This window comes from Borostomias antarcticus, assembly GCF_949987555.1.
Source record: "Borostomias antarcticus genome assembly, chromosome: 9".
NCBI classification, from domain to species: Eukaryota; Metazoa; Chordata; class Actinopteri; order Stomiiformes; family Stomiidae; genus Borostomias; species Borostomias antarcticus.
The window spans coordinates 22,077,446-22,100,146 of record NC_140242.1 but is presented as its reverse complement, the minus strand read 5'-3'; the positions used below and the strand labels follow the sequence as shown (position 1 = coordinate 22,100,146).

Genomic DNA, 22,701 nt, shown 5'->3' with positions numbered 1-22,701 from the left:
TATGAAAGGGCTAAGGATTCTTTTGAATAAAAAACATTTAAGGAATGAGTTATTAGTTTGGTTCCATGAAGTGAATAGTCTATTATAGAATATCATACATGGTAGTTAGTTCATAGGTGAAGTGATGAGTGACAATAAAATATCCCCATCATCCAACCTCTTGAGACTACTGTGAGTCTTGAAGATGTGGTGGTCTTGCCGGCTTCATTCTCAGCCTCACAGACATATTCTCCTTGATGCTTCTCCTTGATTACTTTGGTGATTACTAATGTGAATGTGTCATGGTCTTTGAAACACTTGAACTCTTTGCCAGATTTAACCAATTTTCCATTGAAAAGCCAGTTCACCTTTTTAACAAACTTTATGGTCACACTGAAAGTAACCTTACTGTTCTCCTCTGCAGAAATGTCCTGCAGGGAAGTCTCAATAATTGGGCAATCTTCAATCTGTTGTTGTCTAGATACAGTGACCTCCTCAGAGTAGAACTCTTCTCTGTGTTCTCTCTGGATTTGTACATCCACAGACTGTTCAGTTGGAATGGATGTGAGGGGACGATCTGTGGCAATATCACCTGCACCTACATCTCTCCCATGGCCCTTTACTGTCACAGACCTGACCTCCTGCCTGGACACCTGGACTGACTGCTCAAACTCCACATGGGACTCGGTGGTCATTTTAACTTGAGACCTTTCAGACTGTTTGATTTGAGCAGCCTTTGACTCCTGTAATACGATTTGCTGCTCAGCTGTTTGAATTTCAACTGCAGCTTTAGACTCAGTCTTGAGTGCAGCAGACTTAGATTTAGGTGATGCAAAATCTACTGCAGTCTCTGCTACTCTCACTGTCTCCACCACTGATGACATCATCTCTTTGGGGCGTGCACTGCTGACCTGAACTCTCTGGGGCCTGTCAATTTGCATTGTGCCAGGCTGCTCAGATGTAAGAACATGCTGCTCCTGATAGACAATAGAGTGGAAAGCTGCCTTCAGTTCAGTCCTCAGATCAGCCGTCTGAGGATATTCACCTTCAAAAGCCAGTGTTATTTCCATGGGAGCACCTGTTGTAATGATAAGGTATGTGAACATTGCAGATTTGGGTTCTCTTTGTACTTTCACTTCCTGCACCATAATGGCCTCTAAAGTCTCCACAAAGTCTGCCAGTAACAGTGACTGGTCACGAGCCACAGCAGACATCAGTGCATCTTTCAGCTGGTGTCTGATGTTCAAACTTGATGATTTGGGGATTTGAATAACAAATGTGAGCTCCTTTGGAAGAATTTGACTCTCTCCAGACTCCGATGCCATAAGAGACAGTTTGGGCTGAGTTGTCACACAGACACTGGTTGACTCTGATTTGGTTATTTCCTGAGAAAGCTCACCAGTCAAGATTCGCTTCTCATCCATCACTATTGACTGTCTGACTGACTGACCCTCCTGAATTTGGACTGCATAGTCCTGCTCTGCAGCTTGAAGAGGTGCACTATTCTCAATTGAGATCTCCTTCTCCTCTATTTGCACTGGTTCTGATGGTACTTTGAGCTCTACTCCTGTTTGGCATGTATATTTTTCCACAGCTTTCAAACTCTCAGTATGTCCCTCCTGTAATGTTTGACTAGCTGCCACACTCGTAACATGCATTACATTCCATCTTTCCTCCTTCTGGACTAGTGCACGCTGCTGTTTTATATTGCTGGTAAATGGAGTCTCCTTTGGAAGCTGTATAGGCTTTGAAGTGACCTGAAGAATGTTCTGAGGTCTGGGTTCTATTTTAAGCTCTGACTGAACACCAGTTACTGAAACATCAAGATCTTTGTGATAATCAGCTGTTAGCTCCCTTCTATCTTCAGAGGTCGCTGCATGTCTTCTGGCCTTTTCCTGCTTCTGTGCTGCCATCTGCTGGTCTGGTTTTTCAATGGTCAGGACACCTTCTTTGGGTAATGTAGTCACAGACTCAACTGATTGAAGATGTAATGGGGTAGGGGCCTCCTTATTAGGTTGAATAAACATTGTTTCTGTCTTGACTGAAAACTCAGAGGTATCCTCATAAATGATGGATCTCTGTTCATCTTGGGTCACTGTGTGTAAAAGAGTAGGGCTTTTCCGAGCACCTGCTTGCTCGGCCAAGGGTCTTTCACTAGAAAACCTCTCCTCTGATGTCAGTAAATCCTGGTCTGTGATCAACTGGAGATGTAACACCTGTTCACCCTCCACCTGAGAAAGCACTGAGACAGCGCTCTCTAGACTCTGCAGCTGCTGAGTGTGCTCAGCCTGTAGCACCCGCCTCTCTTCAGCGTTAAGAGACGATTTAATAACAACATCCTTGCGGACTTGAGCTGTCTCTTTATCTGGTCTAATCATGGAGAAAGTTTCCTCTTTTGATAGTGTATGTTTAGTCTCACTAACTGAGGCAGTGACAGGTTTGGAAAATTCTTTTGTTACTGAAGACTGAATAGCTGAGTCGGAGGTGAAAAGATCTGTGGTGTGGCCCTCAGGAATTAAGTGCTTTTCTGTTGATGTAGCAGAATACAATATCTTAACACCTTCTTTCACTTTGTAACCCATTTCCTCTTGTGATTTCGGGATGTCTTGTGATTCCTCTTTTAAAATTGATAGCAGGGATTCAACTTGATGGCCACTAACCAGATGTTTAGGCTCAGACATTGGCTTTACCTGAGCTGCCTTCCTGTCACTCAAGGGCTCAGTGCAAATAGTAGATAAGGTGGTCACCTCCTCTGCTATGGCAGACTTTAACTTTGCTTTTCTCTCCTTGGCAGTCTGGAGCTCTACGACCTCAGGGCTTTTGATACGGTCACAATGTTGCTCTGCCAGGTCTTGGCTCTCCTTAACTGCATATGTAAAAGCAGCCATGTGAAGTTGTTTCATAGGAACTGCTGAAACTTGAGGTGGATGTGTGGGAGCCACAGACACTCGCTCTTCTACCTCATGGGTCTGCAACACTGCAGCCTGGTGGGTGACCTGCTCTCTCTGAAGGGTAGCAGCAGAGATGTCCAACTCCCTAAGGGTGTCAACCTGTTCACTTGAAACAACCTGTCTGTCCTCAGTACCAATGGTGTATACCATCTGATGTCCTGCCTGAAGACTTGCTCTGGCATCTCCAGGAAGGTTGACCATGTACAAGCGGGATTCTGTTGCTTGCTCAGTCATGGATACTTTATAACCTTTTTGTTTCTGAACTACCATCTGCTGTTCCTGATGAGATACAGAGACAGACTCTTTGAATACAACTAGCTCAGCACTACAAGAGGCCTCCCCATATGGGTTAGAGGCCCTGCATGTATAGACCCCACTGTCCTCCTGTTTAATGCCCTTCATGTTGATGAAGCCAGATCCATCTTGGTTGTTCACCATGATGCAATACTTGCTAGGTTGAATGTGAAAAGCACCTCTTAACCAATGCACATCTGGAATTGGATCACCGGTGACTTTATATTTAAAGAATGCCTCTCCCCCTGCTGTGCATCTCACAGGTTGAATTTGAACCATGAAAGTAGGTGGCTGTCCAGTGACTTTGAACATCTTTTCAATCCATTTCTCTGCTGTGCTTATATCACTCTTTTTCACCTCCAGGTAAGTAGTACAGGTTGTCTGGCCAAATCTATTACTGGCTGAACAAGAATATTCACCTTCATACTCAGTTTTTACTTCAGTGATTATTAGAGTGTACTCGTTTTTCTCTTGAATAATCTTGTAGGCCGATGAACTAGCTATAACACGGCCATTGTGAAACCACTGAACATTGGGCCTTGGGAAGCCAGATACTGTGACAGTAAACCTAGCCGTCTCTCCAACAGAGACAGCTGCTGGTGAGAGTTGGGTAACAAAAACAGGCTTTTCTTTTTTCTTTTCTAAAGTACTGGAGTAGCGTTTAGACTCTGGCTTGAGTTCAAATGTTTGAGTCATAGTTTTTTCAGGTAACTGGAGGCCAGTGTAGTAGGATTCTTGTTCCTCTTCCATGGTGGTCACAGTCAAGCTAGAACATTCTGTGTAAAAAGTTATGAGTAAGATTTATGCAGTAAGAATGTCAATAACAGAAGAATTATGCTGGTCAAAGACTCCGCTGTGAGAGGTTGAAGAGTGACATTAAGATTTCATTAAAAATACACAAAAAACTATACAATACAATACTATACCATCATTAACCTTTTTATTTATTCAGTCATATACACACTGTTACAGACAAAACTGAAGTTATTTCTGTACAAATAAATCCTAAATTCATTTCAATTCCATATTAATATTGTCTATTTAGATTTGTAGATATCTTTGTGGGCTGACCAATTGATTACTTTATGATCCAAGTACACAGAATTAATTTAGAATACAACTGCCTCCTAACCTTACAGTGACACATATATTTACAACACATCTCATTTTTGAGAAGGTAATTTCCTTTTTTGGGAATTTGTGGTTTTCAAATTTAGTTTTTCCTGATTTGAGTGGTTTACCTTTTTCAAAAATACTGCATAAAATAAATAAACATAATTTAAAACTCATTCACAAAGACAAATATATTATATGCAAATTAATTATTCTTCTATGTGATACCCAGGCATTGTCATGCATACACATTTAACAACTAAAGCACTCTACTTAGCCACTGTAGTAGCAATTCTAAAAGCTCCTTTGCAAAATGTCCTTAATAGCACAATAAGTCAGTGTGGTTTTAATGGGAGTAAAATACTGAAAACTATGAGACCAGAGCCAATAAATTTGTTCTGATGCAACTGCAAGCATGATGAGTAAGGAATATGAGGGTACCTGTGCCTATTCAGATAATGTACCATCTAACCATATGAAGTCAGATAGAGTAACACTAACATAATAATGTATTACATTATGACAGCAGATATACAGAAGGCACAAGCCCATGTCTGCATGGTACAGTTTAAAACTCTAGTACTAGCCTACAGGGCAATGAAAGGAACAGCTCCCTCCTACCTCCAAGCCATGGTCAAGCCCTACACCCTCTCCCAACCACTACACTTTGCTACCTGGGGCCGACTGGTTGCCCCACCACTCTGAGGCCCCTGCGGTCGATCAACACAGTCACAACTCTTTTCTGTCCTGACCCCGCAGTGGTGGAATGAACTGCCCACTGATGTCAGGAGAGCAGAGTCGCTGTCCATCTTTCGCTGCAGGCTAAAAACTCACCTCTTCAAGAAGTACTACCAGGATCTTCCCTCTTAAGCACTATTGTCTTTTTAGTTTGCCACTCTTGTACTTTGCCTTTAGCAATAAATTATGCTCTTAGTCACTTGTTTAGAAAGGAGATGCACTTGTGAGTTCTTGTGAGTAGTAGTACACTGACGTCCTACGTTAAATGCAATTATTGTAAGTTGCTTTGGATAACAATGTCTGTTAAATGACTGTAGTGTAATGTACTGTGAGAGACCATGTGTAACATTCACACACTGTATCTCCTGTATGTTGTCAAATTGTACAGTGATTTTATTGACAATACATGCCACAGTGCAAATTTGATTAGATAACAGATAAATAGCTCTACTTTTCTGTAAAGCTTTTGCTGGAGACCAGACTGTAGTTATCTCCCTAATCAAACAAAAGTACATTTCTACAATGACTCTGTGGTGTGTTAAGTGATTACACACAAAATAAATAAACCTGCATGTAATGTCACACAACACTGTTTACATTCATCACATATATTAATTCATATTTCATAACAGTTACTATCCCAACATTTGTTGTGCTAACCATCTATACTATGTCATGACATTTTTATCCTATTAGAATACCTTCAGCAAAGCTGTTGTTTCAGTACACCCAGCAATGTTTTGGATAATGCACTTGTACTCTCCAGCATCACTTTGGGTCACATTAGTTATGATCAGATTAAAATGCCCTGATGCCTTCTCTTGGATCATGTACCTAGGGTCTTTCACTGCAGCACCATCTTTGTACCACTCAGCAGTGGGGTGGGGTTTCCCACTGATCAAACACTGGAGAATCACTGGGGTTCCTAACGCAGCTGTCACATTCGTCAGGGGGATTATGCATTTTGGTGGTGTTTCAGTCACTTGAAATTGGAAAGTACATGTTTCTGACGATTTACCTTTAAATTCAATTTTATCATCTTTAGCAGGTTCTGCAAATACATCAAAGTTGATACTGACATATTTCTCTCCCTGTTCACTCATTTCGTTGTCTGTCATGGCAACGAGTCTTACTGCCTTCTGGGACTCGTCAGCCTCCTGTTCAAACTCAAACTCCAGCTCTATCTCTGATGCCTGCTCACCATCAAACGATGAGTTCCCGACAACAAGGTCAAACTTCTGAGGCTGAACTTTGGCACTACCCAGGGACACTGCAGTCAGCTCCCTTCCCCTGGCCTTCCCTGAGAAGGCTTTGGGGTTCAACACCTGCAGAGAGGCCCTACAGAGAGTCTCTCCGACTATGTTAATGGCCCTGCAGGTGTACACACCACTGTCGTGACTGGTGACGTTCCTAATCTTCAGGAAATGATTATCACCATCAGACGAGTGGAGGTATTTCTTATTATCATGAGGAATCTTCCTATCACCTTTAAACCATGAAACTATGGGGGAAGGGATGCCCATCAGAGAACACTCAAACATGACTGTCGTACTCTCAGGGGTCTCCATATCACAGATAGGATTTATGAAACGCGGGGGCATCTCAATCACCTCGAACGCTATTTTCAAATTATCGCTTTCCTGAGTGACAAAATCAACAGCACTGTCCTCATACATGCTGGGGAGAACATCCAGTGATATGATCATGCTTTTATTGTCAGCTGCGTATTCAGGGATGGTAATTATTTTCACCTGCTTTTCAAACTCCTTGACCTGGTTTTCGTCCAGCTCCACCTCCAGCAGGATCTCCTGAGGAGAGGGAGACCTGGAGGAATCATCTTCCTCCACATCAAACTCCATAACATGCTGGTGGGTGACAGCTGGAGGTGCAGGCATATACCTGGCTTCCTGAGAAATTACCACAACTAGTGCGACACTTCTAGCCTCCCCGACATAATTGACTGCCTCACAGATATATTCCCCTTGATCAGCCTTGGTAACACTGAGAATTTCAAGAGTGATATTATCTCCATCTCTCTCCATTTTAATCCTCTCATCTCCAACAAGCTGAGTTTTATTTCTAAACCATTTCACATCAGGAGAAGGCAACCCAAACACCTCTGCATAGAACAATATTGAGTCATTTTCAAAAACTCGTTTCTTGGTGAGAGGTTTCAGGAAAGCAGGGGGGATTCCCTGCACCTTCTCCTGAAGAATTCCTATGCCAAGAGAGACACACCCCTCGTTATGGAAACTCCCCTCATCTAAACTAAACACAGGTGGGGTTGTCTCTATTCCCTCGTCATCTGGCGACCTGAGGAACTTAGCAGGGGAGAAGAACCTTTCACTGGAATCTGTGGAGGGCCTTTTATGCTCCACAGGAGAGAAGGGATACTCTGTAGGAGTCCTAAAGTCACCAGGAGTATCTGTGGTAGGGGTGTGGAAAGACTCTGGAGATTTGTGAAGCTGTGAAATCTCAGTGGAGGACACTGGGGTATAGAACCTCTCAGCCTCTGCTATCTCCTCACTGAACGTGCTGCCCATCTCAATAGACATCTCCGACTCTGGGGACAGAGGTCTGCCCCACTCGGCTGGGGGGTTGTAGTAGTCATACACGGCACTGAAGGTCACCTCCTCTACTTCCAGTGAGGTCACACCAGCAGCACCCTGACTGGCTGCCTCTGCTGACACTATTTCAGAACTGTGACTGGCTGCTGCTTCCACTGCTTCAGCACTCCTTCTGGCCACTGGCACCATTTCAGCACTCTGACTGGCTGCTGCCACCACCTCAGAACTCTGACTGTATGCTGCTACCACTGCTTCAGCATTCTTACTGGCTGCTGCCACCATTTCAGCACTCTGACTGGCTGCTGCCACCATTTCAACACTCTGACTGGCTGCTGCCACCATTTCAGCACTCTGACTGGCTGCTGCCACCATTTCAGCACTCTGACTGGCTGCTGCCACCACCTCAGAACTCTGACTGTCTGCTGCTGCCACTGCTTCAGCATTCTTACTGGCTGCTGCCACCATTTCAGCACTCTGAATGGCTGCTGGCACCATTTCAACACTCTGACTGGCTGCTGCCACTATTTCAGCACTCTGACTGGCTGTTGCCACCACCTCAGCAGAGCTGTCTGGAATAGAGATATGATTCTGCTGGGGGCCTTGCTCTGTGACATAATTAGTTACAGTAAACTTTTGAGGACCTTCTGCTTTACGCTTGAGACTTACTAGCTGTGACTTCAGAGGCACCTCATCTCCCTCAGCATATGACTCTATGTTCTCTGTGGTTTCTGTGGTCTCCCTCTGCACCCTGCTTGCACTGTCTACCATACTGTGTGAGGGTTCGGACATAGAAATGTCTTCAATTACCTCTGTCACATCATGTCTTACCAAAGAGGGCCTTTTAAGTTTTTCGGGAGCTGTAAATGATTCAGAAACTCGCTTTGGTTTGACAACTTCACTAGCTGAAGACTTTGCCACATGGACTCTTGCAAAAGGAATGAAGCTGCTGGTTCTGTCAAATGTCCTTACAGTCTCTTCTCGCACATTGTCATCCGCTAAACCTTTTTCTGTGCATTCTGGTGAGCAGACAGTAGGCAATACTGGCACTGGTCTGACTAGTTGTGGTGATTGTTGTCCCTCTTCCACTTCTGAGAGAGACATAAAATGTTTCATGTCACTGTGAGTCTCCGATTTGTCTGAAAAAATACTTATATCTCTCTCCAGAGCACAAACGGTCTGGAAGGTCTCTGGAGCTGTCCTGTGCGAGACAGACTTCACTGTGGTTTGAATGGGTGTGCCACTGCTATCTACTGAAATAATAACTTTACTGGGTATGAGAGCAGCATCTTCCACAACATCTTTGGCCATCGGTTGTTCATATTGATCGGTGTGTATTGCTACCTCAGGAATCTCCTCCTCAGGAAAATAAGACTCAGTGGTCTTTCTCAAGTTCTCAGGAGAGGTGGTGACGGGTGATGCTGGAGTCTCAAACGCTTGCTTTATCTGTGACACTTTGACTACTGCAGATGATGCCTGCAGGCCACAACCAGTTATAATTGGGGCTTCTCTGGAAACACTTGGCTTTGGTCTAGATACTTTAGACTCCTTCTCTGGGGGGGTATGGGACACTTTCACATCATCAGATTTTCTGGGGGGCTTATAGTGTTCCTCCTCAACTGCCATGTCATCTGCAAATCTAGCCATGGGCACCGCAGGCTGGTAGGACACATCAGAGATGCTCTCAACTTCTCCCAGTCTGTTAGTGGCAGTGCATTTATATGTTCCAGCATCAGTGTATGTGAAGTTATTAATGTATAATCGGTAGACTTTGTCATGCTCCTCAAATCTGTACTTGCCGGTGGTGAGGTTCAAGCGTGAGTCATCATGGTACCATGTGATGAGAGGTGCAGGTTCTCCTGTCACTATGCATTCTAGCATGGCTGAGTGGCCCTCTGGGCAGCTTATATTCTCCAACTCACTAACAACCTGAGGAGCCTCACCCGCCACATCAAAGGAAAATGTGAATTTATGTTTCACAGTCTGTGAGCTGCCATCGTCGGCGGTGGTCTCTGAGGCTTTGACAACAGGCTTAAATTTCTCTCTGTTGTCCTTCATCATCACCTCTGGGTCTGGTGTGGCAGCAGTGATCCTGATCTCCACCGGTGACGAGTAAAGAGATGAATCTAAGGTCCGTGGTCTGTGCACTACAGCCTGAGGGACCTGCAAGGTGGTCTTCCCATCCACAGAAACGTCCATGTAGGATTCCAGTTCCTCATCGATCATCCTCTCCATTTGTTCTTCAACCATCTCCAGATCCCCTGTGACTCTTACTTCCTGCGAGGCTGCTGGAAGTCTACTCAGCTGATCACCCTCAGATAGCTCCAATGTGGCAGAGCAGAGTGATTTTCCAAACATATTAGTTACAATGCAATCAAATTTCCCCTCATGGTCTGTAGTCGGGTAGTAGATGATCAACTTGGATTCATTTGATTTAGTTAGAATATCATAATCTGGGTTTTGATCTACTGGTTGGTTATCTTTGAACCAGGTTACTGTTGGTTGTGGGTCACCCTGGAACTGGCATGTAAATTCAGACATCTCACCTATTGTCACTCTCAAGGAGGACATTTCTCTCACAATAGTAGGTGGAGACCCTCTCAGAGTCTTATGAGTTTGTTTTACCCTGACATCTTTCTGTTCTGTTGGTTCATGCCCCCTCTCTGTTGCCACTACCAAGTCTTTGTCGTTGTGTCCTGTCCTGTCAGACATCCCTCCAAAGGCCCCTCTTTCTCTCATCTCTGCCAACTGCCACTGGTTACTACTTTGATCCATGGGCACAGAATATCCCTGCATGGTCATGTGCTTCTCTGTAACTTCCTGAGAGCCATGATGACTGGATGAATGTTTTCTCGCAGGTGAGGACTCCTTAGGCATTTTATCAGAACTTGCCTTCTGAGAGGCAGCTTCATGTGATGTGAAAACATAAGATACACTAGCCAGGTGAGGGGATGAGTGTTTTCTGACAGGTGAGGATGCACTCTCTCTCTGAAGAGAGGAAAGTTCATAGGAGGTGCCTTCATGGGGTACACTGGGATAAGTAGGTGAACTTTTTATCATAGCACTCTTACTCTGAGGTGAATTAATTTCATAGGAAGGACCTTTATGAGTTCCAGAGGCAAGTCGAGTAGGTGAATGATGAGTAGGTGAATGATGAGTGGATGACGGTTTTTCTCCTGGTGTGGAGTGTATGAGGATTCTATTAGCATCCTCAAACTGAGGAGGAAGGCCATAGGAGGAATCATATGGTATGTTGACATCAGCTTGTTTGACTTGCTGTTGTTGTAGTTGTTCCAATTGTAGTTGTTGTTGTTCCAAATGTTCCACAGTCCAGTTGGACTCTAGCTCCACAACTTCATCTTGCTCAGTGAGAACATCCTGTTGCCACTTTAAGATGCGCTGAGCCAAGGCTTCCTCCTCACTCACAATATACTCACTGTCTGTGTGCAGCCTGGTCTCACGTCCCTCTGTGGGTATCTGCTGATACCCACAGCAGATAGGGCTCTCAGGGGGAATATTTTCACCCAGGAACTTTTCTTTTGTTGTCTTCTCTAGGGTTTTTCTCTGCTGCACTGATTCAGGCTGTGCTATCGGTCCTAGGACCACCCCTTTGGCACCTCTCCTTGACTCAATTGTTTTCGTGCCCTTATAGGGAGAGTATTCTGCCTCCACCCAATCAGACCCCAGATCAACAGCTTGCTCCTGCTCAGTATGGATATCTTGTTGCCATTTCATGATTCGTTGAGTCAGAGCCTCCTCCTCACTGGCAAACTGATCACTCTCCGTCTTTAGTTCAGAGATATTCTCCCGAGACAAATGAAGCTCATGTTCCTCCCGAGTTCTCCTCTCACCAACATGCTTCTCTTTGGCTTTCAATCGAGGGGATTTATGGAATGACTGTGCCTCAGTTTCTTTTGCTGTTCTCTTCTCTTCCTCCTTGACATAACCATGAGCCTCGGGTTGGATGAACTGTGAAGCTTCTACCTTAGGCAGATCAACTTCAGGCTGGAATCCCTCCTCTTGCTCTCTCTGCATTCCCTTCTGCCACTTTCTAATGCGCAGGGCCAGGAGTTTATCCTCAACCTCCATCCGTTCCGCATCCAAACTCTTCTCATAGGGAGGCTCCAATGAGGGATCATGTTCTAACCGTTTATCTGCACCTCTCACCATGTCCTCCTGTGTCATAGTCTCACCAAGGAACCTTTCCTTTGCTGTTCTCCTTGACTTGGACCTAGGAGATTCACCCACAGAAGACTGATGTTTCATAGTGATACTTACAGACTCCCTTGGCTCAGGATAAGGTGATTCAGAGGACACATCCATCTTAGTCTTCCCATCTTTATACAGTTGTGTTTGGTTTCCTAAGTCCTCACCACCCCTTTGTTTGAAACCAGTCTCAGTCTTGGTTTTCCTGTGAATCACAGTCTCTTCTTCCGTAAGTGTTTTGGAAAATCTTTCAGCGGAGTCATGTATTTTTGCTTTCTCTGTCACTTCACCTTTCAATATCTGTATGGCCCTGGTTCTAGACTGAGGCTCAAATGAATGCCTTGAACGACGAGGCGGTAGGGGTTCCCCACTCTGACCAGCCAGTTTAGAAACTCTGTCAAAACGACGCTGTGAATCTGCCAAACCTTTACTGCTCCTACCATCTCCCTGTTCAAAGGCTCTGATGTGCTGCAGGTCAGTTAGAGGAGCAGGCTTTACCCTCAGCTTATCAACATAGTCAGAATAGCTGGATGCAGATTCACTGGCCACAGATTCAAGGTCAAACTCAGATGATGACATGGTGGAGATGGAGAGCCTCTTCTTTTGTTTGACAGCTTTTTGTAACATGCTGAGCTTGGCCTTGACCTCACTATGTAGACTCTCGGTGTCACTGAACCTCTCACTGTATCTGTCACTGCACCTGTCACTGAATCTGTCACTGTATCTGGCCCCAGTGCGCCTGTCACAGTAGATGTCACTGAACCTATCATTAAACCTCTCAGACTTCTCAAACATGGGAGGAGGGGAGCGAGCACGCTCAGAAGCTGTTTCTAGAGTTTGGCTCTCTATTGCCTTTGAGGGTGAGGCGGTCCTGAAGTAGACGGTACGGACCAATGCATTCTTAGACCTGGACCTGCCCTGATGGACTTTAGACATCTTATCAAATGGAGACCCAACACATCTTAGGTCTACCCTAAATTTCCTCTCCCTTCTTTGTTCCACCATTGAGTCTATGGTCTCATGAGTTCTAGCTGACTTGCTCACAAAACTCATATAATTGGCAGACTGTTCCTCCCTCAGTGATACCAGAAGTGATGCTGTGGATTCAGCAGAACCCTCTGTGTTTATGGCCATTACTTTGTAACTGCCAGAGTCTTTCTCTTTTATACTATCAATGATCAAGCTTGTCGTGTGCATGTGCATTCTACTCTCTGTGCATATTCTACGGCGGTGCTCTTTCTGGATTGGCCTATTATTATGAAACCACAAAATTGTAGGAGGTGGACAAGCTACCAGTTTGCATTTGAGTGCTGCTGGGTCACCCTCTACAATAGACTGGAACTTGAGCTTCTTGGTAAAGGATGGTTTGATGTTCTCGGTCCAGGAGGTGATGGAGGAGGTTCTGCTGGAGCAGCGGTTGGCTGAGACCATACCGTGATCCAGGAAGTCTTCAGTGTCGGAGAAGGCTCCCCTCAGCTGTCTCCTGTTGTCCACGTATTCACCTCCCTCATTAAAAAATAACTCTGCAAAAGAGAGGAGATACCTTTATAAATAAAATCACCCTTTTGGGTAAAAAAATAAAATAAAAATATTTTAAATTAATATTAATGGATATATTAAACACATGCAGCAAGTCACAAAGCCATAAAAAAACAATTTCACTCACCATATTTGTTCGAATAAACGCAAGACTTGATTCTTTTTTTAAGATTCTGACACGACAATTGCTGGATGTTTTGTTCCTTCTTCTGTGGACATTTCTTCAAAAAATAAATTTCTTAAAAAGCATAAATGTACCCAAAATAAACTGATCTGCTTTAGATATTACCTCTAGCTTTTGCTCAACTTAGTGTATTTGTATTCTAAAATATTTCTTACCTGACTTGCAGACAGATGAATAAACGCCCTTTCTAATCCTTTGATTGGAGGTAAATTATGCAGACATTGATAAGAAACATGGCTCTTCAATGATACAAATAAGTCAATCTGATCAAAGAAGCTCTAGAATTGTATGAGAAGGCGTTTATTCGAACTAATATAGTTTACAGATATAATCATGTTATTTTAAAAGCAAACAACATTAATCACATACCACTATCTGCAAGCCAATATAAGAAATATTGCAGGAGGAAGGAGTTCCAGATGCAAGAAATTTTAGGAGCAAAAGATGTGGTTACTTCCATATCTTTTAAAGGGCAAATTTCCTGTGATCTGGAAACTTTAAAAGATCCACATCCTGCACCTCTTTGGGAAACAGTCCAGTGGTAAACCTCATGCGTACAGATAAGACTGATAAATGCAAACCGCACCCCTCAAAAACATCTAAAACAAGCATTTTCATCAGTGCTGGCTGTGTGCACCACATATAACAGTCAATATTTGAAAAATACACGAGGATGACATATTCCATCATAAGAGATATACAGCTTGCATGCAGTGTGGACATTCTGAAATCATATACAATATGCTGTGATACATTCATCTGCAGGGTTGAAGTCATGTCATTGATTCAGAATCTAAAGTTGTCTTACCTTTGACCTCTTTCTCAATCTTGGCTTCGATGGCCTCCCTTGATACTGTTAATGAAACAAGAAGACATTCTGTCAGTTAAGAACATACAGTAATCTCAGCTGTAGATAGGTAACAATGGCCCCTCCATATTAATAAGGCTAGCCCCCTCAAAAACATCTAAAACAAGCATTTTCATCAGTGCTGGCTGTGGGCACCACATATAACAGTCAATATTTGAACAATACACAATGATGACATATTCCATCATAAGTGATATACAACTTGCATGCAGTGTGGACATTCTAAAATCATATACAATATGCTGTGATACATTCATCTGCAGGGTTGAAGTCATGTCATTGATTCAGAATCTAGAGTTGTCTTACCTTTGACCTCTTTCTCAATCTTGGCTTCAATGGCCTCCCTTGATACTGTTAATGAAACAAGAAGACATTCTGTCAGTTAAGAACATACAGTAATCTCAGCTGTAGATAGGTAAAAATGCCCTCTCTCAAAAAGGCCAGCTTCTCAGAGTTCTAGCTTCTCAACAGGGTGCTAAAACCTGCCCATCAAAATCTTAGCCCCTATAGAAGTGCTGCAGAATTACTCAGAAACAGAACAGAAATTAATGAGGAGTGCCCCATATTTCCACTATGCTTACAGAGGAAAATCACTATTTGGTTATTATTACTGGTTAACCAGCATTTAACAAATATCATTGTGAAAAATTGGTTGTCATAAAAAGTAGTGATGCAAGAAAACAACGACAAAGGGTTTGACAGTTTGAATGAAGAAGGGTTGTGGAGATGTCAGATTACAGCATGCAGAAGAGTCCAGAGAGCTGCCCTGAGGGGAAACCACCATGATGAACAAAGAGTAGGTTGAGGAACAGGGGGTGACAGGGAGAGAAAGGCTTCCTTACAGCAGCTTCGTAAACACTGCACTGATAGCGCTCGTCTCTCTATGAAATCGTGAGGTTAGTACACATAATGGAAAGGAAAGATGTGTATGTTGGTTTCAAGTGAAGCTTGGTTGAAGAAAGAGGACATTTGTGAGAATTAATAGATTATTTACACCGTGTTTTTCAGTCACATACTAATTTGAACTAAATAGCAAGTTACCTTCAGTGGTTACCACAAGGGTAGCGGTGCACAAAGCTTCTCCGGCACTATTGGTTGCTTTGCATGTGTATTGTCCAGCATGCTCAGAGAAAGTATCAACTATGATAAGGGTGGCAGTGTTCGTCATCTCATCAAAATGAAAGACAATGTTTGTTGTGGGCCTAATTGGCTGCTGATTGTGGAACCAGCTTATCTCTGGCTTTGGCATGCCGGACACACAAGCATGAAACCTTGTCACTTCCCCATGTGGCACTGCACAGCTCTCTATTGGATGAATAAAAGTGGGCTTTTGACCAACTGGTGCTTTCTTAAGACTGGTCAGGCTTGTCGATACATGCCACTGAGATGCAGTTTCACTATCCAAAGTTTGTTTTTTCCCTGAAAGGAAGCATGTTCATTTACTTTTTAGTTCTTTATGAATATATCCATGTGTGCACATGTAAGAAAGCATGGACTGAAAAAATAGTTATTACATTAATTAGTTTGCCTTTTACCCAAATTAAAAGAAAACAACTCACCATCAAGTTTCAAAGTTGCAGAGCAAGACACCATTCCTGCAGAGTTTCTGGCAACACAACTGTATTGACCCTCATCCTCAGGGTAAACCTTGGCTATCTCCAGCTGACAGGAGTCACCAAACTGAGACATCCTGAAGAAGTCAGATTGTTTGATCTCCTTCTCTCCACAGTACCAGCTGATCTTCACGTCTGCAGTGGAGAAGAGAGGTTATAATTTAAAATGCTGAAAATGGTGGTCAATGGAAACAACTAGTTCAGTTTGACGCAGTATCTTATTGTATCCCAGATAAATGATAAAAGATCAATGTGAAGGTCAACGTACCTTCGCCAGAGATGCGGCATTGGAACCTGGCGGACTCTCCCTCCTTAGTGGAGGCGCTGCTGATAGGTGACGCCACCACAGGAGGGGACATTGGTACTCCGGTGTCAGGGGAAACCACCTCGGAAACTATGCACAAAAGGACAGATGATTTTACGATGAGCCTCTGTGCATTTTGGAGCAGGAATGAGAACTACAAAAAAAATTTGTTAACAGTACCTTCCACATTGAGGGCTGCTGAACTTTTGGCCATGCCAGCATCATTCTTGGCTTCACAGTTGTACACAGCAGCATCCTCTGGGAACACTTCAATAAGTAGCAGCGTGTACTCGTTTCCTTCATGCAGGAACTTGCACTTAAACCCGGGGGAGAGAGCCTGGGAGTTTTTGTACCAGGACACATGCGGCTGGGGGACGCCAGTCACTTCCACGGAGAAGCGAGCAGGTTTTCCAGCCCCAACAGACAGGGGCTGCATGTGACGAATAATCTGAGGTGGCTCAGGGACTAAATGGAACAAAGAAGAGGGTTTGATCCAAAAATGAGGGAGGAATACTGATTTGAGGTGGACAAGATGTGTATAAGGAGAATGTTTTATTTTTCAGTATTTTTGAATGAAGAATAGTAGCTCCACTTACTATTGATATGAAGGGTCACAACACTCCTATTCCTCCCAGCGATGAAGGTGTACTCTCCTGCATCACTTCTGAAGGTTTCAGTTATGGTCATACGGTGAACCTTTCTGATAGCAACATAGCTGAACCTGTCTTCAACCGCAAACTGGATCTCAACGCCATTCTTAAGCCAACGGCCTTCAATGTCATCCTCATTGACTTCAAACTCAAATATTGCTCGTTGCTTCTCAACAACCTGGAAATGAATAGCCATGTTTGAATGCTCTAAATCTATGCATTATTACAGTAAAGTACACAGTAAGGTTGTGAAAATTCCTGCTCACAGTCATTTCTTTCTCTGCTGGCTCTGAGATCCTGACATCCCGTCCCTCCACGGTTAGATGAGCCTTTGACACGCTTGCACCAGCGACTACAGAATACTCTCCAGCATCGGACATGCGAACAGTCTGGATCATCAGGCGGTGCAAATATTTCTCAGTGGAGACTTTGAATCTGCAAAGAAAGACAAAAAATAAGTAATAGCATATGAGATGGAATGCTTTATCATGGTTATTGGCACAGCTGTGCTGCAGCATACTGTACGCACGATGTCCTGCACAGCCATGCCAATAACCATGATAAAGCACAACAGTACTGCACTGTTGTAAAATCCTTGTTTGAAAGATATGGGTTAGCAGTGTTAAATGTAACTTTCGTTGCAAATTTTGCAATGTTGCTTTCAGCCCTCCGCAATCTGAAATAGTTCCCCATTGTTTACTGTTGCTACTTAACGCCAGCTGGACTGGTCCACAAAGTAAGCAAGTGGCGGCTAATATAAACTTTATAAAATGATGTCCCAAAGTGTCAAATTATTGTTGAATCCTTTACTTTGTAGAGGCCTATTTTCTCTATGGAAGTAGGAAGGTGGAGTGATACTTGACATTACAGTACCTACCTAATGTAGTGCATGTGTTTACATTCTTATCTACCTAATGTAGTGCCTATGTTTACATTCTTACCTACCTAATGTACTGCCTGTGTTTACATTCATAGGTAATGTGAAGTACTGTATCACTCCGCCTTCCTACTTCCACAGAGAAAATGAAGAAGAAAGGATTCAACAATAGTTTGACTTTAAAAATGATGGTATCAAAATATCTCCCAGCAGACTGTCCTCATATTTAGGGTGTGCTGTGGAGCGTTTAAGTGAGTTTGTTAGTGGATGCTGCCCGTACTATTACATTGCACTAGCATTAGCAAGACAAATGCTCAAATGAGGGGCAACATGGAAGCAGCTGCAAACGATTCCATCAATTAACAACATAATGACTCAATTATAAATGAGGCCCTATGTCCAAAATTCCAGACTATCCCTTTATAAAGTTCATGGTATATTATACAAGGTATCAAAGTGGAGTGATACTTTTACCAGTGATTTACCCATTTGGTATATTGTGGTTATTGCCATGGCTCTGAATGCCTCTTGGCCAATCACAATATGTGGTTGGAACTAGTTATTGTATAAAGTGGGATATAACAAAACGATGGACTATATTATTTATTTATTTATTTATTTATTTATTTATTTATTTATTTATTTATTTATTTATTTATTTATTTATTTATTTATTTACTTACTTACTTACTTACTTACTTACTTACTTACTTACTTATTTATTATTTGTTTGTTTGTTTGTTTGTTTGTTTGTTTGTTTGTTTTTGAAGTATGTGATCTAATATCCATACCTCTCAGATACTTCCAGCTCCTGTCCATTCTTCATCCATATCACTTGGGCATTAGGCTCAGAAAGCTCACATTCAAAAATAGCCTTCTTCTTCTCTGTGATCTTGATATCTTTGATATGCTTGGTGAATTCAATCACACGAGCTTGAACACAAAATTAAGGAAAAGAGGTCAACTTGGAACCTCAGAATCTACAGTAAAACTGAAATGTTAGGCCTACATATTTTTTTTTTAACCCAAAAAAACTTACCATCAACATAAAGGTTTGCAGATGTCGCTGCAGATCCAGCCACAAACTTGTACTCTCCCCCATCACCGAAATGAACATTACGGATAGTGAGGGAGTGAGTGAGCTGTTTTGAGCGACTCTGGCATCTGTCTGTAGACCGAATCTCAACACCATTCTTGAGCCACTTGTAAGTGATGCCCTCATAATTGACATTCACTTCAAAGGTTATGGTGTCTCTCTCTTGGGCATTGAGATCTTTCAGCATGGATGTGATCAAGATAGCTAAGGACAAAGGACAGTGTTATTGTGCATTTTCACAGAATGATTGGCAATTACTTGAATGATTAAGTTTTAACTTACCGCTAACAGTCAGAGTTGCAGAGACCCTGTCATTTCCACAGACAAAGGTATATTCTGCAGAGTCTTCTCTGCTGGTGTTCATGATCTTGAGCGTGTGAAGTTTGCCCTGGACCACAATCCTGAACTTATCACTCATCTCAATTTCCACTCCATTTTTCAGCCAGGTGGATGGGACATTGAAATGTGAAACTTCACACTCAAATGTTGCCACCTGGGTCTCTGGGACTTCAATGCTCTTTAAGGGTTTAGTGACACGCAGAGCTGGGAAAAGCAAATAAGTAAATCCATTACTCAATAAGGTGAATGCCAAACATGGGATGTGATGGTGTTATTCGTTGCTCTTGATGTAGGCTGTTGTTTGGTCAAAAACCATTGAATTAAATGTTTCTGGTACATACATACCCTCAACATATAGATTTGAGCTACACTGCAGATGTCCAACCACAGCAGTGTACTCTCCAGCATTTTGAGTGCTCACATTCTGGATGATCAGCTTGTGAGCCTTTCTCTCAGACTGTATCTTGCAGTTTTCACTTGGTTTCAGCTCCACATTGTTAAACATCCATTTCACTGGAATTTCATCATGGGACAGGCTCAGCTCAAATGAGGCAGTGGCACCCAACAGTGATGTCACATCCTGTGGCTTCTTCACAATCTTAATGTCTGAAAATTACAGGAACAAAAGGTCAGTGAAGTTCATGAAAAGCACATGATTTTCCTCTTTAGTGGAATGACATTTTTCTTACTTTCCACATTCAATCTGGCATTAGCAGACAGCTTTCCCAGTTTGAATCCATAGATGGACTCATCATGAGTGGTGCAGTTCTTGATCTTCAATGTGTGGACCATGCCCTCAGCAGTGATCTCATAATTTTCACCAGTGCGGAGCTCAACACCATTCTTGATCCACTGTGAACCCTTCACATTCTCATGGGTGAGCTCCAGACTAAACACTGCCTCCTGTGTCTCTGTGACAGTTTGGTTCTTCAGGGTCTTCTTGATTTTCACAGCTATGAGATTAAACATTGTCATTAGATTACTGTACATCATTTTAGGATACTAGTGTATCATCAAGCCAGGTAAGTCAATAGCTATACTCATAATGTAAGAATGTACTTACCCTCAACTCTCAGGTTGGCGGTTGTCTTTGAGTTTGCAACCTGGTAGGTGTATTCACCGATGTCCTGGGGTTTGGTTATGACAATAACAAGACGCCTGACAGCTCCACGATTCTCACTCTTTACATTGTCAGTAAAGTTCACAGGATGTCCATCCTTAAGCCACTTGCCCTCAGTGGTAGCATTGGCCACCGCACACTCCAACTCAGCAGTCTGCGACTCAGCCACTGTCACATCTTGAAGAGGTCTGTTAATGGCTCCGCCTAGTGACAAGATGACAGGATTTAAATCAACTTGAGGAAACTCATTAAATGTAATCCCTATGATGTGAAAGGATGGAATACTGTAAAATAAATAAACTGTATATTTGACAAATATGACAGATACCTGACACAATAAGCTTTGCACTGGATGTCTTTTCACCAGCAGCAAAAGAGTACTGCCCCTCCTCATCCTTCATGATGTCAATCACAGTCAAGGCATAACGCTTGCCCTTGGCCTCCATCTTGTACTTTGCACCAGCTTTGAGGTGCTGCTTCTTAAAGGTCCAGACAGCATCGATGCCAGGATGAGAAACCTCAACTTCAAAGGTGACAGTCTGGGTCTCAGTGCACTTTCGGTCCTCCATGTGCTTCACAATTTGAATTTCTGTGAAAGAACAATATATGTTGACAAGAAATTAAACTGGGCCAACACCATACACAGGGGATGTCCCCAAATTAAACAGAGGCAAATAGAAATGGATACCTACTTTCAATAGACAGTTTACAGCTGGTTTCAGCTCTGCCAACAACCAGCTTGTAGTGTCCTTCATCGGAGGCATATGTCCTGTTGAATACCAGGCGCTGTTTGGATCCCTTTGCAACCATCTGGATCCTCTCGCTGGGCATCACAAGCTTGTCATTGTGGTACCACTTCACAGAGCTAACATCTGCAGCAGAAATCTTGGCCTCCATAACGGCCTTGGTGCCCTCTACTGAGGTGACGTCTTTGAGTGGTGCCAAAATATCAATGGCTATGATACACAGAGAAGGAGGGTAATGTTAAACAACAGGTCCGTGGCAATGAGAATGTGTTAACTACATTGATCTTCAGAATGAATTAACTTCATAAAGTTGCTTACTTTGAACAGTCAATTTCCCAGAGGTGGTGATATCCTGGGCTGGGACAACAAACGAGTAGGTTCCAGTATCGTCTCTGCTCACATTCTCAACCAGGAGCTTGTGGACTAGTTTGTCAATAACAATGTGGATGCGATCTGAGGCAATGATTGCTTGACCATTCTTCATCCATGTCCCCTCAACATTTTCTTGAGAGAACTTCACTTCTAACTGAGCGATGTCACCCTCACAGATGGTCAGGTCAGATAGGGGTTGCATCAGTGTCACAGGACGCACTAAGGGATCAGAAACATTGTGTTAAATGTATTCACTGCGTTGATGCATTGCTGAGCGCTTCATTTCCCTGTAAGATGGTATAGCAGTACAGTGAAAACTAGAGAGTGTCAGAGAGGAAGAATATCAGAATAATTAAAGGTACTCACATTTCATCTTCAAGGAGGCACTTGTCTTCAGATTACCCACTGCAAATGTGTATTTGCCCTGGTCTTCTTTCTTCACATCTTTCACAGATAGTGTGTGTCTTCCACGCCGGGAAGACATGATGTACTTGCTGCTGGGAGTGATCTCCTTTTTCTCAAAGAACCAGGTGCCTTCAGCATCCTCACGAGACAGCTCACACTCAAACTCTCCAGAGTAAGCCTCAGGCACCTCAATGTTCTCCATCGTCTTCACCATTTCCAAAGCAGCACCTGTGCACCAAAATAATTGTAAGTAGGTACTGGGCGTATTCAAAATATTACAGTTTAGGGGACAATGTTGGCTTCAATAGAACCATTAAAGGCAAATCACATACTAAGATACTTTTAAGCTGCAAATTGTTCATTTTCATAGTAAAGCATTAAAACAAATAGCAAACCTTCAACATTGAGTCTGGCCGTGGTTCTGATGTTGTTGTCCTCAACAACAGCACAGCTGTACTCTGCATCGTCCTTCATGCTGATGACAAGCACAGACAGGAAGTGGACCTTTCTGTCTGAGTGCATCCTATATTTGTCTCCAGAGAATATCTCCACATTGTTCTTCAGCCATTTGACTTTAACAAAAGGCTCGCTGGTCTCACACTCAAAGGTAACCATGGTGTCTTTCTCTTTGGCACTTGCATCTTCCAATTCTTGAGTAAAGGTAATAACTTGCTTGGCTGAAATGAAATACATGAATGAATAACAGACATAATAATACTAGTTGTATCTTAAATATTTATAAA

The 22,701-nt window shown here is 43.0% G+C and overlaps 1 protein-coding gene across 1 annotated transcript in view; it reads right to left on the bottom strand.

Moving 5' to 3' along the window:
- ttn.2 (titin, tandem duplicate 2) overlaps positions 1–22,701 on the bottom strand; it is a gene marked incomplete at both ends in the record, with an annotated part of 185,423 nt that overhangs the window by 151,213 nt on the left and 11,509 nt on the right. Inside the window, 19 exons of the mRNA XM_084442903.1 lie at positions 158–4,000; positions 14,377–14,445; positions 15,478–15,855; positions 15,996–16,184; positions 16,318–16,443; positions 16,534–16,818; positions 16,950–17,181; positions 17,270–17,438; positions 18,672–18,813; positions 18,920–19,180; positions 19,259–19,519; positions 19,661–19,921; positions 20,005–20,268; positions 20,379–20,639; positions 20,764–21,024; positions 21,128–21,391; positions 21,500–21,772; positions 21,920–22,186; positions 22,354–22,635. Coding sequence (XP_084299029.1) covers positions 158–4,000; positions 14,377–14,445; positions 15,478–15,855; positions 15,996–16,184; positions 16,318–16,443; positions 16,534–16,818; positions 16,950–17,181; positions 17,270–17,438; positions 18,672–18,813; positions 18,920–19,180; positions 19,259–19,519; positions 19,661–19,921; positions 20,005–20,268; positions 20,379–20,639; positions 20,764–21,024; positions 21,128–21,391; positions 21,500–21,772; positions 21,920–22,186; positions 22,354–22,635 — 8,088 coding nt within the window. The remainder of the gene's footprint in view (positions 1–157; positions 4,001–14,376; positions 14,446–15,477; positions 15,856–15,995; positions 16,185–16,317; positions 16,444–16,533; positions 16,819–16,949; positions 17,182–17,269; positions 17,439–18,671; positions 18,814–18,919; positions 19,181–19,258; positions 19,520–19,660; positions 19,922–20,004; positions 20,269–20,378; positions 20,640–20,763; positions 21,025–21,127; positions 21,392–21,499; positions 21,773–21,919; positions 22,187–22,353; positions 22,636–22,701) is intronic.